Below are 25812 nucleotides of genomic sequence, written 5' to 3'. Positions count from 1 at the left end.
GTGTATATGGGTATCCTTGTAACCAATAACAGGAAATTGCCAAGAATACTGACTTTATTCTGTTATAGTGTTCTTAGATGCCCACCCATCTGCCATATCCCAGTGGTTTCTAATAGAAACGGTCAGACCCATCTTAAATCAGCACTGATAAGATGCCTACGGCTTCAGAGTTATTCCTTAATTGGCATCATGAATTCGTTGATTTCAACTAATCCGAGACACATATAAGATAACAGTTATTCAATAACATTGTCTGTAACGACCTTCAGCCGCGTCCAACGATAGCGCGAATATCTTTCATTTAGCTTGGATTGCTTCTCGGTCTAGCCCTGGTATTCGCTCGAAACGTTCGGGTTCATGTGAGGTCTAACGAAGAAGTTCATGAACGAAGCCGACGAAGTTGTAAGTAAGTTTATTTTGTCCGCAACTGCGCACTGTGTCATGGTTAAACATTCATTATGTCAATTGCTAGAGAAGTGAGTGTTTTTTTTTTTCTAACCCGATGTGGCAAAATCTTCTCGCATACACCATCGGCGGTTAGGTTAAAGCTAAAAAGTCTATCAGTTTCATCAATCTAACAGCTAACCATGGTGCGATAATCATAGTTGCAGTAATAACAGTAGCAATACTGTTCAATTGTAAATGGCTTTTTTTTTATTCAACGTATGTGCTAATAAATCATAAAAGCTCGCTGGAGTACAAATGATAATTGTTCATTCGGTTCTTTATTAAACTATTACAATTTAAGCTGTGTGTTTTATTCATAATAGATTATACCATTGATTACCACCCGCATTCGGGAGCTCTGTTTACTGCAAAATCCGTTTAATTAGTACCCCTTTCCTTTTCTAGTCTACTCAAATCCAACGACGTACGCGTTCATTGTCGGAGTCATTGTTACGACGTAATCGTCGACCGAGTACGACGTCTCCTTGCGGACGATCGGTCCACACAAACGCGCGCGAGTCAGGAATTGGTCGTCGGTATCGTAGATTTTTGTGCCTATCGATGATTTCGCTATCAAATTGAATTCGTCCATTTATCTTTTATTTCTTCCCTGAACTATGGCCACTTATACGTAATAGACAGTTTAGCCTACAGAATTCAGTGTTAAAGTCCAGGTTAACAGCGGACGATTATCAATATCGGCTACACATCCTATTTGCGAACGAGGGAATAAGCTTAGTTGGTGTAAACAACGCTAAGCGTATATAACAAACAACGAAAGCGTTCGTATGTTTCGACAATGTAAGTTCATGTTAAACTCTGAACCTGGCAACTATCTTTTCCCCTTTCGCGTGCACTTAGGTGACGAAGTTCGCGCCCGCTACCTGATGTGCCTTATCTCGATGGTTAATGCTTAAATACTTAAAGAAACTTAAATAGCAGTATACTATTCATTTAATGGAAATACTAATATATTGGGCGACAATCAGGTTGTAGATAAAGCCCACACCCTTCCGTAGATGATTTGACCTTTTTTGTTGTATCATAAATGCCAAGTGGTTAAGTAAAGGCGTCCTGCCGGAAACTACCTCTAAGCTTACTTGAAGAATCAATGGGCACTAATTGTGTGATCTATAGTGTCTTCTTTGACGTTTCTTTTTGCGAACGATAAATCACGATATTGTCGTTTACGAACAACTATTGCTCCTTTTTTGTTTCTGGGTAAGTATCCGCGTAATCTGAACGTCTATCATAGCCATTAGCTGCGTTGTCACACACGGACTCTGTGGGTATATTAAAAAAAAAATCTAGTTCCTTAAGCCTTCTAAAAACTTTTAATTTGGTCTTGATTTAATCAAAAGTTACTTTTACCATGCTCATTCTGAGCAGCCTGAGCTAGAGGACAAGGAAGTTGAGTGACGTTACTATTAAAACGACATGTTAGTATAACCCGTTTCACTGGATTCCTTTTCGTTCAGCTGGACACTGAAGACCGAATTTATGTGCTGAAAAAACCTCTAGGTTTGAAAGGGTGGGCACCGCAATTTGGAGAAACTTCTAACGTTAACAAAGACCAACATTCTATCAAAAGGCTCGGTAAGTCGCTATGGCGAAATCTGGAAATAGTCCTCGATTGGTGCAGACCTCCCGAATTCTGCCGAAGGAAATAATTTGGGTCATTGATTAGATAACTTGTATGTTGTATGCCGAAGCATAAATCGAATGACCCATAAGTAACTCATCGAATAGACAACAGACACAAAAGGAAGGCAGACAGACTGTCAACGCTTTCTTTGCTTGCCCCAGTCATAGTTACCGATCTGCCTTTGTTTGATGAATATAGACAAAGCATATTTGTGTATAGCTCCAAATGAATAAAGCCATAAATTGATTGATTATGTATATTGTGTAGAAAATTATAAAACTATGGAAAATACACTAACTTTAGTATTTCTATTTTATATTGTAGTAGTGGAATGGGAAGGAAAAAATATCCGGATATTTCGAGGGCTAATTTCAACCTTTAGCATTTGTTGTATTATGACTTTTATGCCCTAGAGGATCCTTTTTAGACGACTGGCGATAACACAGGAGTCCCAACGAAATATTTATGCATACTTTGAATGGTTATACCTTAATCTTTATTTATATATAATTAAGGTTTAAACTGTAAAAAAAAATATACAATTTATAATCTTTACGGCAAATACTTATAATTTTTACACTGCTGACAACGGTGGGCTATTGATTTCAGAAGTATTCTTTTTGCCACCCTAGACAAAAAGTCCATTGGCGTCACGCCTAAAGAAAGGAAACTTGTCATTTTCATCCCAAATAAATGATAAAACAGAAGATTCTGGCAGTAAATTCAAGTAATTAGCACCAGCCGTCCTTCTGTCAAATAGTAATGATCCAATCAAATTAACAAATTTTTTTAATGTTTGTTGTCAACCAAACGCTATAGATGGGCATTGGACGGCCGTTTATATATCGTTTTCATACAGCATCCGAATTGTATACACAGAGCCTCCCTCGTAGTCGGTATTATATTATACATATTTAAGTATCAGATGCATGGTGTTCTAGAGAACAATTTATTGTTTGTAAGTCGTGTTGCGTTTGCTTAGGGGATCATTCACATTCAGTTTGTCATTTACGAGATACTCGATTTCTAATATTTTTCTTTATTTATTTATAATAGAATTTCATATAGCAATTGCTGCCTCATAATATTAATGAAACATACGTCCAATCAAAATGATACGGGGGCTATCCCTGATGGTGTGGCCTACGTATGTCTCAAACAGATAGAGAAATTCGGATAACTATAAACGCTAAGGAGCCAAGAGGTGCGGGACAAATGCACTTCGGTTCAGCGGAATTAGAAGTCATAGAACGAATCCCTTCATTTAGAAGCCACGAATATTTATTAGAAATAAATGTTGCCTGTTCTGTTTAGCATGCATGATGGCGTACGCGGTGGCGCCGGAAGAGAAAAGCTCCGACTCAAATCTGATTGGGCATACACAGGCTTATTTATGCGGCCTTGAACTTTCAAATAAGTTGACGAAGTTTGCTCTCAGAATTAAAAATCACATTTTTCGAAAAGTTTAAACGCTAGTGGTGTTAATAGTACAGTCTCTAATAACAGTATGACACAGTGTAGCAATGCTATAGCGGTTTAGGTAGTTCTGTTGTTGATTTTCGGCCAAATTTATGTTACATCGTCCATTATAAAGGCGAAAAGTAAACAATCATTCACAAAGCTAATATGTACGCAAGATTTAATGCGTACAAAGAACGTCTGAAAGTTGTCTGATAATTATGAATTTAGTAATAACGCTTTCAAGATTAACTTGACAGTAATTGATGACACCAATGAATATAGATAATTTGCTCAGAGATTTATCTATCATCGAACGGCGAGCAGCCCTAGTTTAAATCTACCTGTGTGCTACTTATATATAGCATAAGAAAAAAAACTCTTTTTTTCCACTCATGTGGAAAGCGGAAAAAGTGCCTAATTATATAATACAACATATTCGGAACTTAACGATTCCTAATAGGAACACATAAGAACAATAACCGAATATGCTCAACCGGAATAATTTCGAAAAGAGAGATAAGAAACGTTTAGGGTATCACATTTTAGTTAAACATCATTCAAAGGGGATTTGTCTCAGCATTACTAGACATTCTGAAATTCAAATTCATGAAAACTGCTGCTTAGGTACGAAAATCCACTTGGTCAGCAGCCATCGGAAATTGGTTAGCTTTTTTCGATTAAGACTGAATGAGATACGCTTCCCTTTTGAGCGCGTACGACGCAGTCAATCTAGTAAGCGAAGTGCCATATGGTCATAGAGAATATTAAAGTTGCTATGGCGGTCTAAGTTTAGTACATGGATCTTTGCGTGACGAGCGGTAGCTATGCTATAGAGGTTGTGTTACATGCTATTATTCTATTATGTAAGATGCTGTCAGGCTATTTCAGGCGATTCAAAAAAAATGGCCAAAAAAGATCTAGAGCACTTGAACGTTTGTGTGTGAACTTTTCGATATTTTTTTAATCGTATATCGATGGTTTCACGTGAAGAAGCTCATTTGGGGTAAAACATCACATATATAGAGGGCTCGGCGAAGTCCTTCTAATAGAAAATCTTCGACGAGTCGCTGAATGCAGGGAAGTGGCGTTCAGCCTAGAAACAAGTTACCGGCTTTCTATGTTTTCTTCTACATGGCTAATCTGCTGAGGGATTGGCAAAACGCTAATGGATTTATTGTTGCAAGATCTGACTGTTTGTTGTAGAAACAGTACAATTGAATATTGGAGCAGCTACACGGTAAACATGCAGTTTTTCTAGGTTCCTTCAATGTTGACTTATAACTGAAGGATGTTAATCATCAACGAACTTATTTGCGATGCTACTTCCCGATGGGTCGAGACAGTTTGGATGGCTCACTTTCCACACACAAAGAGTTTCATTCGATGTGAGTCTGCCGTTCTCTCTATCTCTAGCTGTATGTGGGCAAGTATGGTAGATACATTAGCTGATACTCCTGCGATTTCTTTGACGTTTTACTGACGCTATGCCTTCGCGAAAAAATTCGCTTTCCTAAGCCTAACCTAAGTTACACATCAAAACAGAGTGCGGTATTGCAAAACAAAAAAAGGTCTGTATGAATCTCGGCCATGAAATCATCGAAGTACTACTAGCATAAAAAGGCATAAAGGCATAAAAACGAAAAAAAAAATTTCGTTATCGATACGAATATATGTGTCACCGATGCTCCGCCAAGAAGAAATATCCTCATATAGCAAGGAGCATACGACAAGTTGCAATCAGTAAAATATATTGGACCCTCATTTCCGTATCGGCGCAGGCCACTGACATAACATACAGACGAACCTTTAAAAATATATAAGCCAAAATTATCAGTATATGGTAGATAGAATTTAAACATTTTACATGACTACAGTTACATAAGGTGTACAGCGATGGTTCTAGACGAAGCCAGCTGTCTGCTCATTAACCCGGTTTATCATAGGGTTGATCGCTGTTACTTTTTAAGGGGAATCAATCTGCTCAGTCCGTTTCGTGCGAGTTTTCCGCGATAGTTTATAAAGATAGTTCTGCTAGATTATGAAAATAACCGTTACAAAGATGAAGGCTTGTGTCAACTATCTATAATTTTCTCACTCTCAGAGTTATATCAAGCAATTCCTGACTTACACCGTGTAACTTATTAGCATCATTGCGTTACAGTCGATCTAGCATATTCGTGCTAACCTAATATTTCGTATTTTACGCCCGCTGCTTCTATCAAACACCCCGTTGGTATTAGGTAGTTGTCGTATTTCCCGTTGCCCTATAGTTGCTTATTAAACACCCTGGTAGATCGAGGGCACTACGGATAATAGGCCAGAAACTGCAAGGCGAAAATAAATCATATCGATGTATCACACAAATATTAATATATATCAGGAGAGCACCTCGTTATTTCTACGATTTGTTACAGATATCAGCCATACATCCGACAATTTTACACTGTCATAGCGTAAAGTAGCGTAGCAAACGAAGTCTAACGTTATTAAAGCATCTCATATTAAATCATCGACTCTGCATTTATACACCTGATTCGAATCAAGTAATGGTTAAATTCCGGCAGCATGAAAATGGGTAAGATTAATCATATATACATATATGCGGTGGGTCTATTGATTTATTCCAATACGTGTATGAATTAAGCATTTAGGTTGTTCAAGATATTTTCCGCTAACTTAAAGGAGCCACCTGGGATACAATGGCAATACAATACAAGGTCCAGGGCCAACGTAAGTATCCTGTTTATCTTCTTCTCCGTGTCCTCACTTGCGCCACCGCAATCCGTTTATCATGATGTAAAGATGCTAATGGATAGACGAGACTTGAGACGTATGCGTGTTGTTTAGTTACGTGATGAACCGATAGACCGCCGCGTCAGCGTCGTGTTATTCACTTAAGAAGTACTGCAACGTAATATACAATAGCTGATGCGTTTGTTATCCCTCTCCGCCCATGCGATTGTGTATTCTATTTCACTGACGCCAAACGACAACGGCGGCGGCGGCGGCGGCTGCGCGGGCGGCCCATCGCCGTTGTTTGTATTCACTCGTACGCTGTTCTACTCTAGGAAAGCTAGTTTTACTGTTGGCTCCTGCTGCCCAGTAGTAAATAAAATGGTAAAGTTTAAATAAATATTTAAGTACACGCCTGCGGCCACATGAGCGCACCGAGTATCTGTTAAGTTCTCGTGGCTGCCAGCCAACAAATATGCCAAACCAGCTAGCTTTATTTTGGTGGCAGCAGTGAAATTGATGCCGGTGGAGTCAAAGTCACCAGGGAGTTGATTTTACGGCCGGCCGACTTAGACGCCCCCATTGGCTTTTGATGAGAGGAAGCTCAAGAAGAACAGTGCTAGCAGCTCACGAAGGAACCGGTATAGCCATCAGACCAGGTCGTAAGGCGAGCACGTAGACATCTATAAGGAGCGGTTTAAGCTTGTTTCAGTTTCAAGATTGATGCCAGGAGACGTAGGAAAGATCTAACGAGAAGCTGTACAAGCTCCACTAAGAAGCTCGCTCTCCGGAAGAGGCCGACTCGCCGCAACGGGTCTTTCGTTACTACAGGGAGTAGGCGAGACGTTGAAAGGAGCTAAAAATGAAGCTTAAGCCTTCTTGGGCAGCATTTGAAGAACGGCAAGATCAACATCTAATTTTTTTCATTGTGGCGCTGATGACTTCTGTGCAGAGTTAGTCCCGGGGAATCGAGACTGCGTTGAAGCCTGGCACTTACTGGTGGGAAGGGTCTTAGCTAATTGTGCTATTTCGCGGTTTGTAAACACGATGCGGCCCACGAAAAAGATGCGACTCGAATTTTGGGCCACACCACGAGCTCGGTCATTTCGAGCCTTAGCAAGGTAGGACATGCCACATAATTCGACCTGTACTTTCGCAGGCAGCCGAGGTCAAACAGAGGAATTTAGTCAAAAACACGTGCGTGCGTACATGGCTGAAACGTGCGCCACCCCGCGAGAGAAAACCGCAGAAGAACGATTCTTTCTACTCTGCTAGAATAAAAGGAGTAATAAGTACTCTGTTAGAGAAATATGAGCATGTACCCTATTGGGCAGAGGGAACAGGTGACTATGAGTATTACCGTGTTAACAGTATGTAGGCCAAAACGACGGAAGCTTATTGTCGCTGAGCTCGTGCAAGGCGCCCTCGATAACGTCGAAGGTTAAAGTCGTGCATGTGATGCGTTAGTTGGCTTTTGAAATAAAGGAATCCAGTCCGACGCAGGAGAATTGCGCAGTGCTTGGTGACGTTATACCCGACCGTTTGAGGATAGCGATAGGGGGGTACGAACACCCCTCTGGATAAGCGTGGCCTAATCGTAATAGGTCGAATATCATAGTTCAGGTATATAAATAAATACACGTCCTCGGCAATATAAGTGTAAGGCGAGTGTTTGTCGGGTGCTCGTTTCTATCATCCAACGGCAAATCTAAACTAGTCCACTATAATATATATATATTCATATGTAGGAACACCGAAATGTTGGAGTTTAGGTTGTGGTCTATATACATAGACCTATTCCCTTCTTATTCTATGTGCTTATTTCAATTCGTGTTGCAACTGCTAATGTAAACAAGTTGCAACCAGAGTAAAAACCTGATGTAAAAAGGAAACTTTTTTGTGTTCTTTTATAGGCTGAAGTTGTGATGGGTGTTCGAGGGAAGCTTAGGCAGGGAGAACGTTGTTCATTTTGAAACATCCCTGTGGGTTAATTAGCTGTAGTAGACTTGTGTTATCCTCTCGTAGAACTAAGTAAGTTTTATAGCCCTTTAATGACGGATGGTTCATTTTTATTCTCTTCTGTCCTGAACGGCGACTTAATAGACTTATTCCACTGAATTTATGTCGGAATCACGTTAGAGGACAGAGTGAAAATTACGAAACAGCCTCCGGAGGAACACCAAAGAAAACTAGCATACGGCGCCGTTTCCCTAATATTAATTCGACAACCTCTCAGAGATTCGAGCCAAATGTCCCAGATAAAATTTATCGACACCCAGGGACGATCCTTTGAAGATATTACTGGTTTCACACACGACTAGTATTTCGTAACAAAAAAAAATGTACAGGGTTTTCTGTGTGTTTCCTAGGCATTCTACTTCGAACGTCCTTAAATAGCCGTGGCGCAGTATTGAATTGGATGAGTCGCAATAAAAATTAAATATGAATTACAAATGGACTCCACTAGTCAATAATGGGTATTTCTTTGGAAGCGTGTCTCGAATAAAACGATAATACGTTTAAAATGCAGATAGCAGCTCATCCATCGACGCACATTTGTCGTAGACATTTGTATTTGTGTTCATTTGCAGTCACAAAATTTCTACGAGCCGATGCATTATAGGCTCAGCCACCGGCCGCCTGTACGTACATGGGCCTTCAAAAAGGAACAGAATTTGGTAACAGCTGACCCTTCGGTCAGCTACGGGTTTGGTTTAGCTAGTGATTCGTTTTAGTGGAATCTGAAGTGAAAACACGTAAAGAGATGGCTATTCGAGGGGGCAAAAGCCGACCATAAAGAACAAGCAGCAGACGAATATGGAATAGAAACTTCCTCGCGGAAACGGACACGCGGCGGCAGCCCCGGATCAGCTGATCGTATCTAGTTGAAACCTCCCGAAATTATTGTCCTGGTTCTAGGTTGTGTGTGCTGTTGTTTTCATTAAGCTTTTGCCTTCAGAAAAAGTGCTCTCGTACTTTACTTGTGCAGCTAAAAAAACCCACATCGAACATCGCGTTCGTCACCATCTTCGTGTTGCGAAAAGCGTTGCCGAGACAGAAATAATTATGTGCGAAGATGAACGCAAACGTGCGGTCAGCGTTACTACCTATCAGTATACTACGTCTCAGAATCGGAGACCTCATCTTGAACGACAAACCACGGTCTGTACAGCCACAAGAAGCGAGCAACGGTGAACTGTGAATACCCCTTAAGTGAGACGCGGCGCAATCAGTCAGTAGCACGCTGAAGAGCCAGGAATGACCCAGGTGGCTGTTGTCAATCGTTCGCATGGGCTAGGAAAGATCGAAAGAAAGAACTTCGTCAAAATGCAACATGGGCTTGTGCTTTATACTCGACATATACATAGATATTTAATTTTTCTGATGCCTTCGGTAGCTGCACCGTAAAGGTTCGCTAGAACACCTAGGCGCAGATAAACGTAAGTTACAAAAATATAATGCTGCTCATTGATCATGACTTTCGAATGCTATAGGGGTTAATGTTTGATCGACGAGTGTATGTTATGCCCACAAAGTGAATGTGGTCAAAATAAAACGACCTAATTACTAAGTGTAAAACCGTCAGTTAGATACATACGCTGTAACATACTTTCTAGTCTAGAAGACACATCAGAACCGGCGTCGTATTTATATAAATATACGATATCGGAACGTGGTTCACCAAAGTCGGATACAGTCGGTTAGCGACTGTTATCCGAAATAGCTCTTTTAGATATCACAAAGTTAGCCAGCGACGCGCAGCCATTAGTCAAAATTCTTAAGCCTAAGTTATCGGAATGATACGTAATGAATAGAAACGAGCACATGAGCAAAATAGGAATACAGGCCGCACTCTAACAAGAAGCAGAAGTTACGTACGTAAAAACGCAACAGGAAGGCATAGGGACAAGAACGCGACACGATGTCATTGTGCCGATTCGATCTTGTAAACCGTTTAGCTAACTGGTAACAGTAGAAAAATTAAAGAAAGAAATGTTCAAGCAAACCTTCCTACCAAAATCATCTGAAGACATTGTGTTACGTTAATGTTTTTTGTTTCCTTGCTATTATTGTCTCTAAAACATTTATATATGCTTGTAGTTACGTTATGTCTGTCAGATACCTAAGAGAATATCTAAATAATTGAAACGGTACTCACAGGTAATCGGCGCGACTTTCGGTAATTTCTCCATCTTCATCAAGGAACATGTAGCAAACGGTATGGTTGTCTTGCTCTTTAACTCTTGAATAGACGTACTGTGGACATGCGAGCAAACCCGCTAACAGCCAAATGCACAGCGCGATATTGAGTGTCATCATACGGGACATTCGAGGGTGAAGGGGATGCATGATGGCCATATACCTGGTGAGGGAAACGTGACATAAGCCGTATTGTTAACAATTCTATGTTGAAATAACTGTTATTCTTATTTAGGCAACGTAACAGGTTAGGTTTTCCGACGGCGACTTTTTGTTCAGCGAGGCAGAACAAAGCGAGGCTAGACTTCACGTTTCAACCCCTAGAAGACTTCAAACTGTTCCTATCATTTTGATAACTTCTCCGGCTACCTGCTTTGGGCTAGCGCAATAGGATTTCGTTCATGTTCGACTTCACACACCAAGTCGACACCACTCATGTACGGATTTTCCTATATCTAGTTATATTAATATAACTATCCTAGTTTAAAGTATATATCCGTATTCAACGTGACCTAAGCGTTAGTCCAAAAGGTTCTGATCATTTTTTGGGCAATGCAAGCAAATTTTCGAATTAGTACCAGTATCTTTCAGATACGTTATCCGCTACATAGCACCGTATGCTAATGTCCAGCGATACACCAGCGCTAAGAACGATCGCGGAAGTATATCACGCGCCCACCATAGAGTTCACAAGCTCTGTTGTCAAGACTAGAGAATCCCGACGTAGATGTACTCGATGCGAAAGCTCTGACAATTAGTCAGAGAAAAACGTTATCGGAACACGCACAGTTAACTGGTCTGCATACTCAGACACTTACGTATACGCATCACATTATTAAGTTTATCCTAAAATCTTATGTGCATTTTCCGTCACGTAGGTCTCGATTTGTCGTTCAAAATGTTATTTCCTAATCCGAATTTGATCTAATTTCCACTAAAACTTTGTCTCAAGCAGGTTTTTTTAAAGTCCAACGTAATTTTAATTAATTGCCGGACGTCTGCTCACTACCTCGTTCCCACCCAGTGACATTTACAACATTATAGCTGGTAGGTAATGTCCACGACAGGTATCACTGGATTAAAATACATGTTTTTTTATAGCGCCCGAGATTTAAATAGCTAACTAATGTCAATTGACGATTGAATCTTTTACGATTTTCAATAAAAAAAATGTTTCAAGTAGGCTTTGATCGCTTAGGTTGATCTATTTCAGTCTTACAAGTTTTGTAAGAACTTCAAAAAGCATCGTACCCATGGCCAGTAGGGCCTTCCTCGATGATCTTAATTTTAAGGCCGGAGGCAGTTTCCAGACTGGATGACGGTCACTGCTCAAACGGCTCCTGGGAAACGATACAGCTGGGCAGTGCATTTGTTAAACTCAGGGTCAATTTAAAAAAACATTTCCATCATGATCATCGATCGCCAGGCTTTGATTAAAGTTTCTCCGGCGCAGAAGCGAAACATGGACGGACGATGCACTGAGGAACACACTTAAACTTCCGGAGCTCGAACAGACGAGCATATCACGCCTTTGTTTCAAAAGTGACTCTATCCGATATAATTAGCCAAGTGTACAATGCAATAAACAATTAAACTGAATTCCCCAGCTGTCGAATAGAGGGTACTAAAGAAATCCCAGTACTATTATGGATTAAAAGTATTCATCATTTAAATGCTTTCGGATCGAGTGTACTTCCAGTGACCTCTATAGACAAACAAAAAAAAACACTTCATGATAAACCTCTCGAAACTGAACAGCTGGCTACATAGTGACCCATCGTTAAAACACTAAATGTATAGTAGTATATGGTCCATGTTATATCGAACGCTACCGAAATCATATGAGGCGTACATTTAATTAAGTTTTTTTTCGAGGAAGAGCATGATGCAGAATTAACATAAACGTAATTGCAATTATAAACTTTCTATTGGATTACGCTACTTTTTACAGCGATAAAAACGACTGATCGTTAGTGCACAGATCGTGGCTCGTGGTAAGATTCAGACTATTGAAGAGGTACATTAATTGCCTGTACATGTTTCGTCAAAAGTTCTTTATATTAGGTAAGGCAAGCCTTAGTGTTTGGTTATGGTAATTGAGAAACAAAACGAAGAAACGCCCTGCGAAGCGGGGTCAACATTGCTGATAGATTGTAGGAGTTATTTCTGATATGTGCGATATGAAGGTTTACTGGAGAATGAACGAAGTAGAAATTGTTGACAACAAATCTAGACCCGGCTTAGAACTGCCCCAGCCAGATGCCGCTGCTTTCAGCTGCACGCAGCGGACATTCTTCTAATAAGAAGTTCTTCTATTTTGAAAATACAATTGGGACCTTAAGGGACATCTTCGTCTGAACATCAGAGATCATTAATTGATCCAAATAAGAGATCCGGGATAAGAATCTCAGACAGGGTTAACAGGGTCCACAACACAATGAGGTGCATAATAATTTTTAAACGCCTTGAAACCACTGAGGTCATAAAAAGTCAGCTCGTGAGCTTAATATTAAGGTCGTGAAGACAATTAGGCCGAAGGTATCATGTCTGGTTACCAAATATAGTGATTTCCACAGACCACAAAATGAACGTCGTAAATAAGCACTCAGTTGTTGTAATGGCAGACACCGCTAACAGTATCTTTCCGAATATCGGAAATTAGCCTAATGTAGACGTGGAAAACGAAAAGGCATACAGATGGTTGACGGCGTTCAATGTTGACTGGAGGAAGCGGTAGCTTACCTGAACTATAAGATTATTTGAGGCGGGACAATTGCGTAAGGGATATTTGACCGGATTGCTTTGACAATATGATGGCCCTTCCATTTTTAATATAGTATTATATTGTTTTGTTTGCCAACACCCTTCTACCTCGAATTTTTGCTATTTGTTTGGGTGAATCTGCGCGAAAACAGGCTCACAAACATCAACGAAACTGTTGCATCAGATATACGTAACTTCGATCTAGACAGAGAAACTGTGCGAAAATTCTCATTGTCTAAATGTAAATGCACCATCGATGCGAAAAGACCTTTGAATATAGCACAAAGAATAAATAAAGCTTCAGCGACTGCTCTTGGAGTGACTAAACTCCGACACTATCGAGATAACGTAATTAATTGTAGATAACTATAATGCAAAATATTCTAAGGACTTCTGTTGAAAAACGTAAGCAATAGCAGGAAAAGAGGCCGCTGAGAAGCCTTACTCATAAGCCGATAGACATAACCTGAATATTATTCGTTTTGTTGAAACAAGGGTAAACGAAAATGTCGCGGATGGCAAGTTTTTAGAAAAGATCATTATGGCTAGGACGGGTGATGTTTTTGTGCCGACGAGAAAACGTCCTATTCGACCTATAAAATAATCAGTATGAATGTGACACATGGCGACTAGATGCGTAGCGCCGTCCAATGATTTCTGAGGGGCCTAATGCTGCGCTAAGCGGAATCTAGGATGAAGGCGATTAACAGACAATTTATAAGAGCTTTAGGGTACACAATTTATAGTCCTAATTGTTGGATGCATAAAGGACTTTCGCACTCAGTAGGGTAAACAGTAGTGTGATGATACTAGTATGATGAGAAAGAGACACTTACTCAGTTAAACAGACTAAAATCTATTGGAGACCTGTTCTTAATAGCCGTTAAGCAGAGCTTTCATTGGTTTCTTTCTGTGCTCGGAGTCGCAGACGAACCGTTTCCCACTCAATCTAATTACCTGAGAATATTTTACGGAGAGAATGATGACTCAGACGGAAGCGCTGACTGCACTGCAATTATAGGACAAGTGCAATCGTTTGACTAGTAAAGTACCTTCGTCGTCGAATTCTCTGCAGATCAGGCGTAATTTGGCACGGAATAATACATGAAGTCAATGCTAGGCATTGTGTTCAAAAATCGTCTCTGTGGCTGAAACCCTACGGGCGTACATCGACCGTAAAGCTAATTCGAGGTTACAGAAAGTATAGATAAGGAGTGCAGGATTCGATATGAGTTAAAAAAAAAAGAGTTTAATGCGAAAAAAACTATTTACTTGAAAGATCAGGCAAGGTCCTGTGAGCATGCACTGCTACCTCTTAAAAGAAAGGTCGGTTTTGAAATACTTGCACTCAAAGACGATAGCCAGTAGACTAGTGCTTGGACGAAAGCTAAGGTAGTCTGCGATTTGTTTAAATAAACTTATTCCACAAGGACTCATGGCCCTTAACTTTTGTCCGCGCCAGCACCGACCGATGTACTAAGCAGGAGGTTAATTCCTTTGATGTGCCAGAGTCTAAGATAGACCATCAGATAAAAGAAACTAAATTGCAATTGATCCTAAAAAAACACTTCAGCAATCTGTTTTCAACAAAAAGTGGCGCCCTTTATGTCTTATTTATTATAAAACGGACCGGATCCGTCATTTAATTGAACAAGGAAATTGAACGAACCCAGATTCTCTGTCGGGCAAAATACTAAAAAATTAATTGCGAGACGAGTACTAGAAAGCGTTGATGTGCACAGACTGACTTCAGAAACGCGTATAAGAAGAAATGAAATACAACAGGTGCATTGTGATAACATGGCTCTATGAGCGAATCGCGGTATAAATATACTTAGAAATTGTGTGTTGAGACCCTTGTAACCACACCTTATTATTTTTGTGGATCGGGTTCTTTAAAAGACCGAACCTTAAAAGACCGAAGCGGGAAGTGCTCCCTAGATCAGAAGGCGATCGTCCACCCACGAGGTACCGTCTTTGTGAGCCTTTCGTTTGTGTTACTAATCGTTTCAGGTAAAATGCATCGTGTACTAGCCTTGTGACTGGTGCGTGAGGCGTATTCTAAGCTCGTCCAAGGAACTTCGAACAACCTCTTAACCTGCCCTGTTGAATTAGGTTTAAGACTAATAATGCATAAGATAATGCACATGGGCTTGAAAGACATCTCGAGAGGAATTACAGCGTTCGGGGCCAACCTTTAATCAAATTTCATTAAAACAAACGATGATATGGAGTATATAGACATACTTATCTCTGTTCACTAAAGTCTACATGCAGAAATTCGAGATCCACTTAGCTCGAAATGGATGCTTTTGTTTTTTTCCGCGTAAAAATCGTAAATGTAATTTTATTGTTGATGTATATTGGTCAGAATATACATGGTACAACACCCATTGTGACTAAATGACGTAGTGTTTTCTTGAAAAGACACCACAGAGGTTTTCTTTTACTTCTTTCTTGCTCTTACGCACTTTAAATTACGTGTGACGGTAAACGACGTCAATTCTGACAACATTACGTGCAGTAAGACTGCATATGTAGTGAAAAAGCAACACTGAAAAAAATAATATACTTTGATCGAGGTAATATTTCCACTGGGAACGACGAAACACGAGGTGTTCTACATGTTCCTAAATTCACGATTAGTGCTCACCAGACTTTTACTTATAGCGCATCATAGGTTTCCACAATAATAACTGAAAACATGATATTATGTACAGCTCGTATGTATAATAACAAAGTAACGAGAGGCTTAAAATATCCAGGACCAATAGCCACACATCACACAGAACTTCCGTCATTCCTGTTGGGTTTGAATATCTGGCCATATTGCCAATCGAGATCACGGTTTACAGGTAGAAGAGATATCTACACTGATAACAAGGAAATTCTGACTGTAATTGTATATGGTAAATTTGGAAGGGGTTTCAATTAAATAAATTTCTATTCCTTCAATGACTACTAGATACGTTTACAGATCACCCCAAGTCAAAACAGCATTTTCTCTTTCAGCAGTTGATGAAAATTGGCGGGCTAGTAAGTACATATATGTCCGTGTACTGGACGGAACTTAACACACGAGTCCGAGGAGCTAATAGCTCAACAATGTACACTGTGCAAAAGATCCCACAGACCTATGAAGCCATGGCCAAAGCCTTCCCAGGCTGAATCAAATTGATTCAGTCTTAAGTCAAACAAATTAAAAAACTCAATAAAATTCGGAGATTGTTTATTTTAGGCTGTTACAAACCTACTCAGCGAACTAATAATGTGTTGGCGGCACTTTTTATTTTTGCCCATTTGTCCTATAGTTCTGGCAGATTTTAAAAGCCATCTATAATTCGCGTACTTGCACGTAGTATGTCTGTCGCTTCTCGAAATGAATTGATAGTGAAACATGCTTATCCACCAGTTTGTCCCTTTAAGGAAATTTGGATTGAAACAACAGGCAGGCTACGTTAGCAAGGCTACAAGGGCAAGGTTAACGTGTGATATTCACTTGCTCAATGCAGGAAGTCATTGACGTATGACGATGAGGTCTGGTGTAACGATAGCGTGCCAACAATCCCCATGAATTTATGAAGGTCCATGGGTCTCTTGAGGAACTCTTTAGATGGCGGGCTGCAATCATTTTTTAGCGTGTATCTCGTAGTAGACGATGCTAATGATATCCATTGCAGTTCTTACCATCACCTTATGCCGGAGGTTCGATACTGCGGCCGAACTCGATTTCTCTCGCCTGGTTCCTTTTCGGCTGGCTGTTAAAGTTCAACCGTGCCTCATCGATAGTTGTGGTATGATCTACACGAGTTTTTTTGTCGATTAAAGTTACACAAATTGCACATGGAACACACTGATCTGGATTCAATTCACGGGGGACCAATTTTTTACTTAGTTTCTGCGTTTTCAGTATTTGGGTTATGATTGCGTAACACGGTACATACGAAATACCATGTTTTGGCCAACAGAGCCTTCGGAGTCCATATACGTTTCCTAAAAATTTCTTTGTAAAAGACTGTGGCGATGTGTTCTTGTCCATCGGCTCTCGACATCTGATTACCTCCTTGCTGGTCTTTAACACTTATTGTCTATTTACACTGTACACGGACCGTGTTTTTGCTTTTTTGTCTAATGTCTTCACCGGTCTTCGATGAATTTTCACTGCACTGTAGCCTTCGAAAGACAGAAGCTCAGCCACTAAGCATTGACTTTGGGTCTTTGGTGTTTTTCCCTCTGGGCTCATACAAATTAGACTGTTACAAGCGGATATGGTGAACTTTCCTGACTATACACTGTTGGCAGACGAAATTTGGCTAGGAAATATTCTAGCCCTGTAGAGCTTTTTAAGTAAATCGGTTAAGTTTACTTTATTCAGAATAGAAAAACATGTTATTTAATATACATTTTTATGAGACGCAATAGCCTGCTTCGTTGTTGGCCGACACAGAAGAGGTGAAAATTACTTTTTTAGAAACTTCACACTCGGTCTGTGCTTATATAGTCGAAGACATGTATTTATCATATGTTTACTCACCCACGTTTATCCAGCAGGATATGCTTATTCGGTGGTTGGTATATACTAAGGTTCAGAGGGTTCAACATCACGCCGTACTTTTCAGATTTCTTCCGGATCTCTCTCTCCGAACGCGTGTCGACTAGGATTCCACCCACTCCAGTTTTCGTTTACCGGTGGCACCGACTATATCTTGCACGAGCCCGCGACAAGAAGCTCACACAATGAAGCCTTTCGTCGTTGCGACGTACATTGTCTTGTCGAAATAGTACTCAGGTATTATCTAGGCTGTTCCTTTGCTTAATGGGATCCGTGCTAGCCTTCCTTTCGCGGCGGATTTACAGATGCAGTGTCGATGAGGCAGGAGGACATGTATTTCTGCGGTCTTCCGCTACTTGGCATACATCGCAGCCACGACGTGTTATAGCCCAAACACCTTTGTTTAGAAAATAATCATGCCATTAGGCGCTGATCAGTCCTCTCACTTGAAAGACCCCAGTATATCAAGGCCTCTGCTGCCTGCGGAAGCACCGGTTGTAATTTATTTGGGTCAGAACGATAGAAGATGCCTTGTATGAGTACAAAGCAATTTATTTTCCAATCTTTTTGCAGTACGCTCCTTACTAGCGCCCATCAATGGCTGGCCAATTTATACGCCCATAGGAGGGCACCGCTGATGAGGGTCATGGTGATCAAATTGGTAGCCTATCGAGCTGTACTCTCGTTGTCGAGCCCCGTGCCCACATAATGCAGAGCTAGCAGAATTAGCTTAGCACGCTCAAGCCAGCAAGTGCCGCACTCTGCGGCATATAATATTGCACAATACTGACTACTCAGCATATGTGAGTACAGGTTATGAAGCGAAAAGAACTGACCTCGTTGTACTTCCAATGCTGTCCAAGAAGCCAAAATCAAGTTACACACCCGTCTCTTCATGCAGGGACCGTTTGGTATTCGCTAAATGTCTCGCCTTGTTCTGTGTAACGATGTAAGAACTATTCTGGCAAGCCCGTTTCAGTCAAGAGAAAGCGTTCACACAGCTTTAAAAACTTTACCACGTACACTCTGCAGTGACCAGACCACCGCGAACTACTTCTTGCAAATGGCTACGCGCTCAGCTCACGATTTAATCCAATGAAAACTTCCGTTTTTTTCGAGAGTCCCTTGCACTCATCCCTTCGGCTTTTTTCGTAGGTACCACCATGAGCGACCCCCTACCGACTAGTCGCTCGATCAACATTTTTACGATAGTGGCCATATCACCCTAACTCTGCCATCAAAAGGAAGCAAACTGGCTTTTCTTCCCTGGCGGAAACGGATGCTTCAAAGCTAGTGGCTCTCCGCTCACATAATGGTAGACGCGTATTTATTCATATATTTTAATTATAATACTTGATCTACTGCAATGTATACGCAAGTATTGTAAAACCCTAAAGGTGCGTACTTTAATGTGGAAATAACGACGAAACGCACGCGCAAATCGTCCAAAGGTATTGATCTTACTAGTTCGAAAGTTCGAAGCCTTGCCTCAGAGTGCTGAATACTGTCGTGTATCAAATGTAAGGTTTCCAGAACTAAAACTGCCGGCAAACGGAAGAAAGTAGTACTTTATTAGAAAATTATTCAAAAATGGTACTCTCACAATGATCTCGTATACGCATTATATCCTGTCGTAATGCACCACACAGATACCAGCTGTGTGCAGACAACCAAAACTCGGAATCGATTATCGGTGATTTGACTATCGAGCAGCAGAATTTAACAAAACAGCACAGCGCGAAAAGCTGGCCTACCAAATGGATACTATTTTTAGTTGGAGCGGTTTCTGACAGGCCCTGTTTTCCTACCAGCCTGAATTCGTCCGCTTGAAGTTTGACCAAACAAACGAAGTTTTTGCAAGGTCTACTATTATTCTCTAGTTCTACTGTTCTTCTCTTACTTGTGAAATCCAAACCAGAACTCAGTTCACCTCTGACTCCCGTGTCCTGTCGAAAGCGATCAGAGTTGCTTTTCAGGAAGGGGGCAAAATCCGCATAGATATGGTGCACCAATTTAGAACGAAGTGGAGCTCAAAAGCTAGCGAACTTCAGGAGTTTGCCCCAAATGGAGAAACGAGGCACCAAGTGTAATAGTGTTGTCGCTGCCCGAGTACAAAACCTTTAATTTAGACCTTTTTGTAGTGGCAAATTTCCTTCTGTTATACAAACCTGGCCTAATGCTTTACCGTTTTGTCTGGCTCCAGAAGAACGATAAGTCGTCGCCTGAGCACCGCTTTGGCAAAATTAGTAAATCATTCTCTGCTGTTTTCTGTAGGTGCACACAGAATCAGCGCCTTATTAATATTTGATACAACTGTAAATCCCTCGTAAACAATTATTTCAGGCACTTGTACTATCGAGGGAAACCGAAGAAGGCCTACGGAGAACGACAAGGTTAATCATTCAAGAAATAAGGTTGCGAAAGATGTGACGCAGCATAGTTGCGCTCCGTAGACGAATTTGTTCCAGCTGTGAGAGCTTTTCCGTTCGTGGCGGAAGCTTGGTGTACCTCAGGAGTTGGTCTGTGTCTAATAGTTCTTTCAAAAACCACTAAGGATCGCTTATGCAAATGCACGAGGGCATATAGTTCAATGGTCCACATGCAGAGTGAGTGATCTTATTGAAAGACGAATACTCATGAGAAGCAAGGAGACACAAGTGGTCTAGTGGCGAAGCTATGAAGCAGAGTATCTGAAGACCATTCAGAGTAAATTTTTTTGACTTTCTAGATTACGTCAGCTATACGAAGATGCCTAACGTACTCAGTTGATTCGTTTTTAAATTATTTCATTCACTGTAGACATTGCTGGTTCTGTTGGTCACCATCCTATCTCCAGCTAATTGTTATAACTTTAATTCAGATTCACTTTTTTTATGGCGCAAATAAGCTGTTTGTCTGAACGCACGTTCCGCTTCCGCTCGTCCCGCAGCAGACTAACAGCTATCCAAAGTCCTATATAATTGTTTACTAACAGTAGACTTGTAAAGGGACTTGGATTCAGGACAAGATGCATACCATAGGACTACTATTACTATTCTAGAGATCTAGTAGAAAGCACCAATGAACTTGAGGATGTATCTTGCTAAATAGAATACAGTTCATGCACAGTTGACTCTGTAACTGTTCATGTGGAACTTACCGATCAATTGAGATAGCCATTAGAGTAAACACACTTGCCGATACACTGACGAGAGCGACAAAGTTACTAAATTTGCAGTACCATTCCCCGAACCACCATTCGCTCCGTAGCATAAACGTAAAGTTAAAAATAACGTTGAGCGTTGACACCATCGTATCGGCTATTGACAGATTCACGATGAAGTAATTGGTTACGGTACGCATTCGTTTGTGAGCTAAGACAATCCAAATTACGATGAGATTACCACAGGCTGCAACGACGATCATCACGGAAAACAGGATGCACCATATCACCTAGAGAAAGACAAGGCACAATGAACCGCAAGCAAGCAACTAACAAATAGTCCCAGTATACACTAGCGAACTAATTTTTTGCGCTTTGAAAGACACTGCTTTACGTTTACACAGAAAATACATAGAATATCACACTTCATGTAGGCCTAACTGTCCTTTTTTTAATTTAATGTGTACAGTTGTTGTCGATCGACGACTAAAGCAAATTCGCTTCGTAGCGTTACTCGGTTAATGCCGCCGCATCTAAAATAACAGCTAATTTTAGCTTTTTTTTGTTTGCTAAACAGAGAACCATGTCGAAAATACCTTTTAGGTATGCTTGTTGCATTTAAGTAAATGAATAAAAAGCAAGCCAATGTAGCATAAAATTAACAGTCGTACAACATCAGCAGGAGACAAACTTCAATGAACTTATTAGTTTAAATTAAGTAAAGTAAGTTTCCGCTCGCTTAAAATTAGCTCGAAAATATAAAAAGTATGATTTTGATTGTTTTGAATGTACAAATTAAAGTATCACTAATAGCTGAACACAACTTTCACAGTTAGAAGTTCTGTCATTAAGCGTTTGATGTCGAGTCAGCAGCTGCCACAGCTAAACGGATAGGTAAATCTATCTTTCGAATAATAGGCCCGGCGTCGCCGTTCCGTCAGACGGCTGACCCCCAAATCAAACAAAATATCCGGATTCGAACTTATACTATAACGTGTTCCTTCCCAAGGGCAAATACGTTACCCTCTAAGCTATCATAGGGTAATCAAATCTTTCTATTATGAGTGCTCTTAAACTCTTCATTAAGCAACTATTTGTAGCAACTATATGTAGAGAAAGTTGTCAGTGGTAAAATGGACTGTGATTTTATAGGAAACTCAACTCAACTAAATAGGGTTTAAAAACCAATATAATACTCTATGTAAAGTGGCCTTTCTTGTTACCAGTCAAAAACCTTCGACGACAGACTAAATATATTTGTGTTACGTATTCGTATACCTAGAGAATGTATCTTGAATTGCAATTATCGGACAAGAATAAAATTAGCAGACGTCGGTCACAGCCGGACCTGATCTTCATGAAAGACCAAATCGAAACAGGGGACCATCATTTGTGATCGATTTGAAACGATGTTAGGATATCAAACAAAGACAAACTCGTACAAAATAGCTGTTTAAATATACTTAAACATGCTTGGACGATTGAGATCGGCCGCCTCAAATCCGTTTAGAAAGGTACCGGTTTCCGCGAGAAGCTTCTCTTTCGAGTGCATAAATAACATTTACGTATGAGGCAGCAGCCAACAACTCGTCGGGCTCAATACTACGTCAGACAGAGGTGTTGTGTATACAAGAATACATAAAGGATGTTAGGAGGACATATAGGTGATTAAAAAATATTAAATTTGCACACAAATTTTAGATTGCACCAGCTGGCCAGACATCGTCAGATCATGCAGGTCGATCAAGGTAATAGTACTTATACTGTTAATAAGCCGAACTGATTTCGAAATGTCCTACTTCTATATCCCCGTCTGACATTATCGTATATAGAGCTATACAAGGGTTGCATTTTACTAATTATGTGGGAATGACATAATTCATCATTCAGTAGGAACAGTTTTTTCTGAAGCATCTTGATGGGAAAAAAAACATTTAGAACAGCCTTTCCAAATGTGCTGACAGAGATATAAACGTCACTAGGTTAGAGGTTAGTGTATTAATTAATCTTGGTTGCACAAAGAGTCGCATCTCCATTTCCATGTCCAATTTCTATACATGTTTTTGTTTTTATGTTCGCCCAATCTAGGGGGTCCAATTTGCACCGCTCGTGCAAAACGATGTTAGCCAAACGCCTTTCCAGAGTGCGTTGCGTAACTCGGTCTGTTCCGTACAATACTAAATCACACTTCGGTATAGCTCAGGATTAACTTCACCAGTCGCTTCTCGAAGCAACCAATCTGTGATTTGATGGAATCCCAATCTGTCACATTTTGTTGAAAGCAAAAATTGTTTGCATCTCATACCCTCATTTCGGTTTACAGGTTTCAAAGCTGTGATGATAAAAATCACCACTGACTCTTGCTACTGTTTCATCAATCATTTTTGAAGAAAAACGCCGCACGAGACACTGATTCTATGGACGTGAAATGGTGCCCAACGTTCCGGGCTACTTGAGTCCCAGATGCGGCACTGGCGTTTGTCCACATAGCCAATCAACTGAAAATGAGCCATAGCCATTCAAAGGAACGGACTCCCCGTTTCAATAATAGGTTTTTACAAAAACGTTACCAACTTTACATCATCATGGATCGCAAACCCTGTCGTGTTTATCGCGTGACAATCTGGCAGACCTCGCCTGGTTTTTAGCCCAGCCGGCACATCGTAAACGGACTCTACTCAATCTCAAACGTATCACGTTCCATTGTGGCGTGCAGAGCCCGGAAATGTTTAACAAATAACGGTAAAGAAAAAAAAAAACTTAATAAGACTAAATTGCGATAATATTAACACCTCTTGTAGGCAAGCAACCCCCAAGACTATTGGTGCAGCGTTTGTGCCGCAAAACATTTTTCCCTACAAAGATGTGTGTCATAAAGCATAATGATGAACGCTTTTACAGAAATCTATGTTACGATGCCATTCACGAATCATAATACGCAAAACGATTGACGTCAAAAGTTGCACCGAGAACGAAACGGTAAAAGCAACGGTATTTACGTTCTGAAATGTTGTATGGTAATGCTAAGCAAAACAATTATGTTGCGCAAGTGAAGCCATAAATCTTAAGCTATAATATTGTGAGCAAAGCAATACCGGACACGGTAAACGGAGTGTCACAATATCCGTTCAACGAGAGTTTAAACCCAACAGTTTCGATATACCTTAAGCGAAGGAACTGAAGGACCAATATGCACTTCAAAAACAGTGAGAGCTTTTTTCTAAATGTGAATTGATTATAGGTTACAATGGGTAACGTCAAAATTTACCTGCTGTTTTTTCGGCATCCCGGATCTTATAGTTATTAGTTAGCTGACATCGAGCAAAAGCAATTACGAGTAGAAGCAAGACCAGCTCCGTTTAAAAGAAAAATAAAGGCTAACCTCTCTACTGAACAAGTTCAATAAAAAAAATTAAAGAAGAAAACTGTAACTCTCAATTTCCACTACAAAATGTTTTTGCTTAGCCCCTAGTTATGAATTTTGGTACATGCGGATACGATTGCTGCGTTCGTGTATGCGAACCGACAGAAATGCGTTAGCTATTTTAAGAACTTGGTTTCAACATGCTTGCTTAAAATCAACTTACCTCCATATAGATGGGCATGAAGAGCGCATAGTCGGTATCCTCGAAGGAGAAGTTAGATCTATATATTTTGAACACCTCCGATATATTAAAAAAGGTTAGATTCATCTCCTCGAGGACATCCATTATGAGGCGATCGTAGGGGGTGGCGGGGTGAGCGAAAGCAGCCGGTCGAGCCAGTTTAATAAGCTCAACCTTAACGCTTTATCAACAGCCTATGGATATGTAAATTAAGCACGTTTTCTACGTACCGTCGATCGGCGGCCGATTGCTGACTGTATGTTGTCAATGCTCGCTGTGCGGACGGCCTTATCAGCTCACCACCGCCACTTCCCGTCTGTCTTTCACGTATTGAGCCTGTACACAACACGCATCCGCTCTGTTCTGTAAGGCACACAGCAGACGCCACCCAAACAAATATAAAAAAGCAACTTTTACTTTTCGTTAATTGAATTTTATTTCTTTGTTAATGAACTTAATTTTTTTTTGCTTAATTTTTGCTATTTGTTAATAAAAGTTATACTGAATGATCAAATTATTCGAAACTAATGTGACTAAAGCTGTTTTAATAATGTCATAGTAAAACGGGGGCAAAGATTGCGCATTGAGGTCATGCAAAAAGAGGGCGCTCCTAATATTTACTGCTAGCAGTTAGGTTAAGAATAAATTTTTGTATGAAAATGCTATATTTTACAATTTTATTACGATAAAGGCACACAGAGTCTCAGGCGAAAGACGCAGTCCAAAATAGTCCCTAATATAGCGCCTAAAAATCTTTATCTAAGAGAAGCAGTGGCCGACTCATTATACGAAAAATTAATGAAAATATTGCAAAGACTCAACACATGAGTAAACACATGGCGTCGCCAAAAAATCGAAACAGCCTTAAAGCATTCAAAGAAAATCGACCGCAATAAGAAGCTTGACGTACGGGTACCACACGAATTGACGCAAAATGATTTACTCAATCGTATTTCCGTCCTCGGAACTCTAGAGAGATACGAACCAACTGAGCTACCACTGAAACGGTCGAAGGTGGGTCACATACGGCAATAATGTGCCAATTAGATTGTCGCCAAAGCAAGGCACAGCTCTGCACTCTGTGACAAAATACAGACTGACGCCAGTGGCTGCGACGTTACGTATTTAACGGGATTGGAAAAGAATCATACATTATTAGTTGCTGCTGCTGCTTGCTCAGAACGACTCATTTGGAACTCTACCGGCAACCAAGTAGGGCTACAACAGGCCATTGAAAAAAATCGACCGGTACGAGTGAGCAGAA

The 25812-nt window shown here is 40.4% G+C and overlaps 1 protein-coding gene and 1 long non-coding RNA gene across 6 annotated transcripts in view; one reads left to right on the top strand and one right to left on the bottom strand.

The window, feature by feature from the left end:
• The window catches only part of TkR99D (Tachykinin-like receptor at 99D), a 62958-nt gene that overhangs the window by 18457 nt on the left and 18689 nt on the right, over positions 1-25812 (bottom strand). Inside the window, exons 1-4 of one of the 3 annotated variants that reach the window (XM_022848037.2) lie at positions 25534-25637; positions 24531-24911; positions 20941-21233; positions 10446-10649 (exon numbers count right to left, since the gene is read on the bottom strand). In XM_022848037.2, coding sequence (XP_022703772.1) covers positions 10446-10649; positions 20941-21233; positions 24531-24653 — 620 coding nt within the window. In that variant the 5' untranslated portion in view covers positions 24654-24911; positions 25534-25637. Of the gene's footprint in view, positions 1-10445; positions 10650-20940; positions 21234-24530; positions 24912-25533; positions 25638-25812 lie in introns of those variants that run through there. The other 2 variants (XM_022848036.2, XM_022848039.2) reach the window with 2 other exon arrangements.
• LOC111268860 (uncharacterized) lies at positions 611-16296 on the top strand. 3 transcript variants are annotated; one of them, XR_002685429.2, is made up of 4 exons: positions 611-6128; positions 10448-10505; positions 10722-10923; positions 15263-16296. It is a non-coding gene; the product is annotated as an uncharacterized LOC111268860 (long non-coding RNA). The 3 variants fall into 3 exon arrangements; XR_015314389.1 differs by lacking the exon at positions 611-6128 and adding an exon at positions 6141-7909; XR_015314388.1 differs by lacking the exon at positions 611-6128 and adding an exon at positions 9589-9726.

The sequence above is a fragment of the Varroa jacobsoni genome, unplaced genomic scaffold, assembly GCF_002532875.2.
Source record: "Varroa jacobsoni isolate VJ856 unplaced genomic scaffold, vjacob_1.0 scaffold_1323, whole genome shotgun sequence".
In the NCBI taxonomy this organism is placed as follows: domain Eukaryota; kingdom Metazoa; phylum Arthropoda; class Arachnida; order Mesostigmata; family Varroidae; genus Varroa; species Varroa jacobsoni.
Note: the sequence above shows the minus strand (reverse complement) of the source record. Positions and strands in the feature narration are given on the sequence as shown.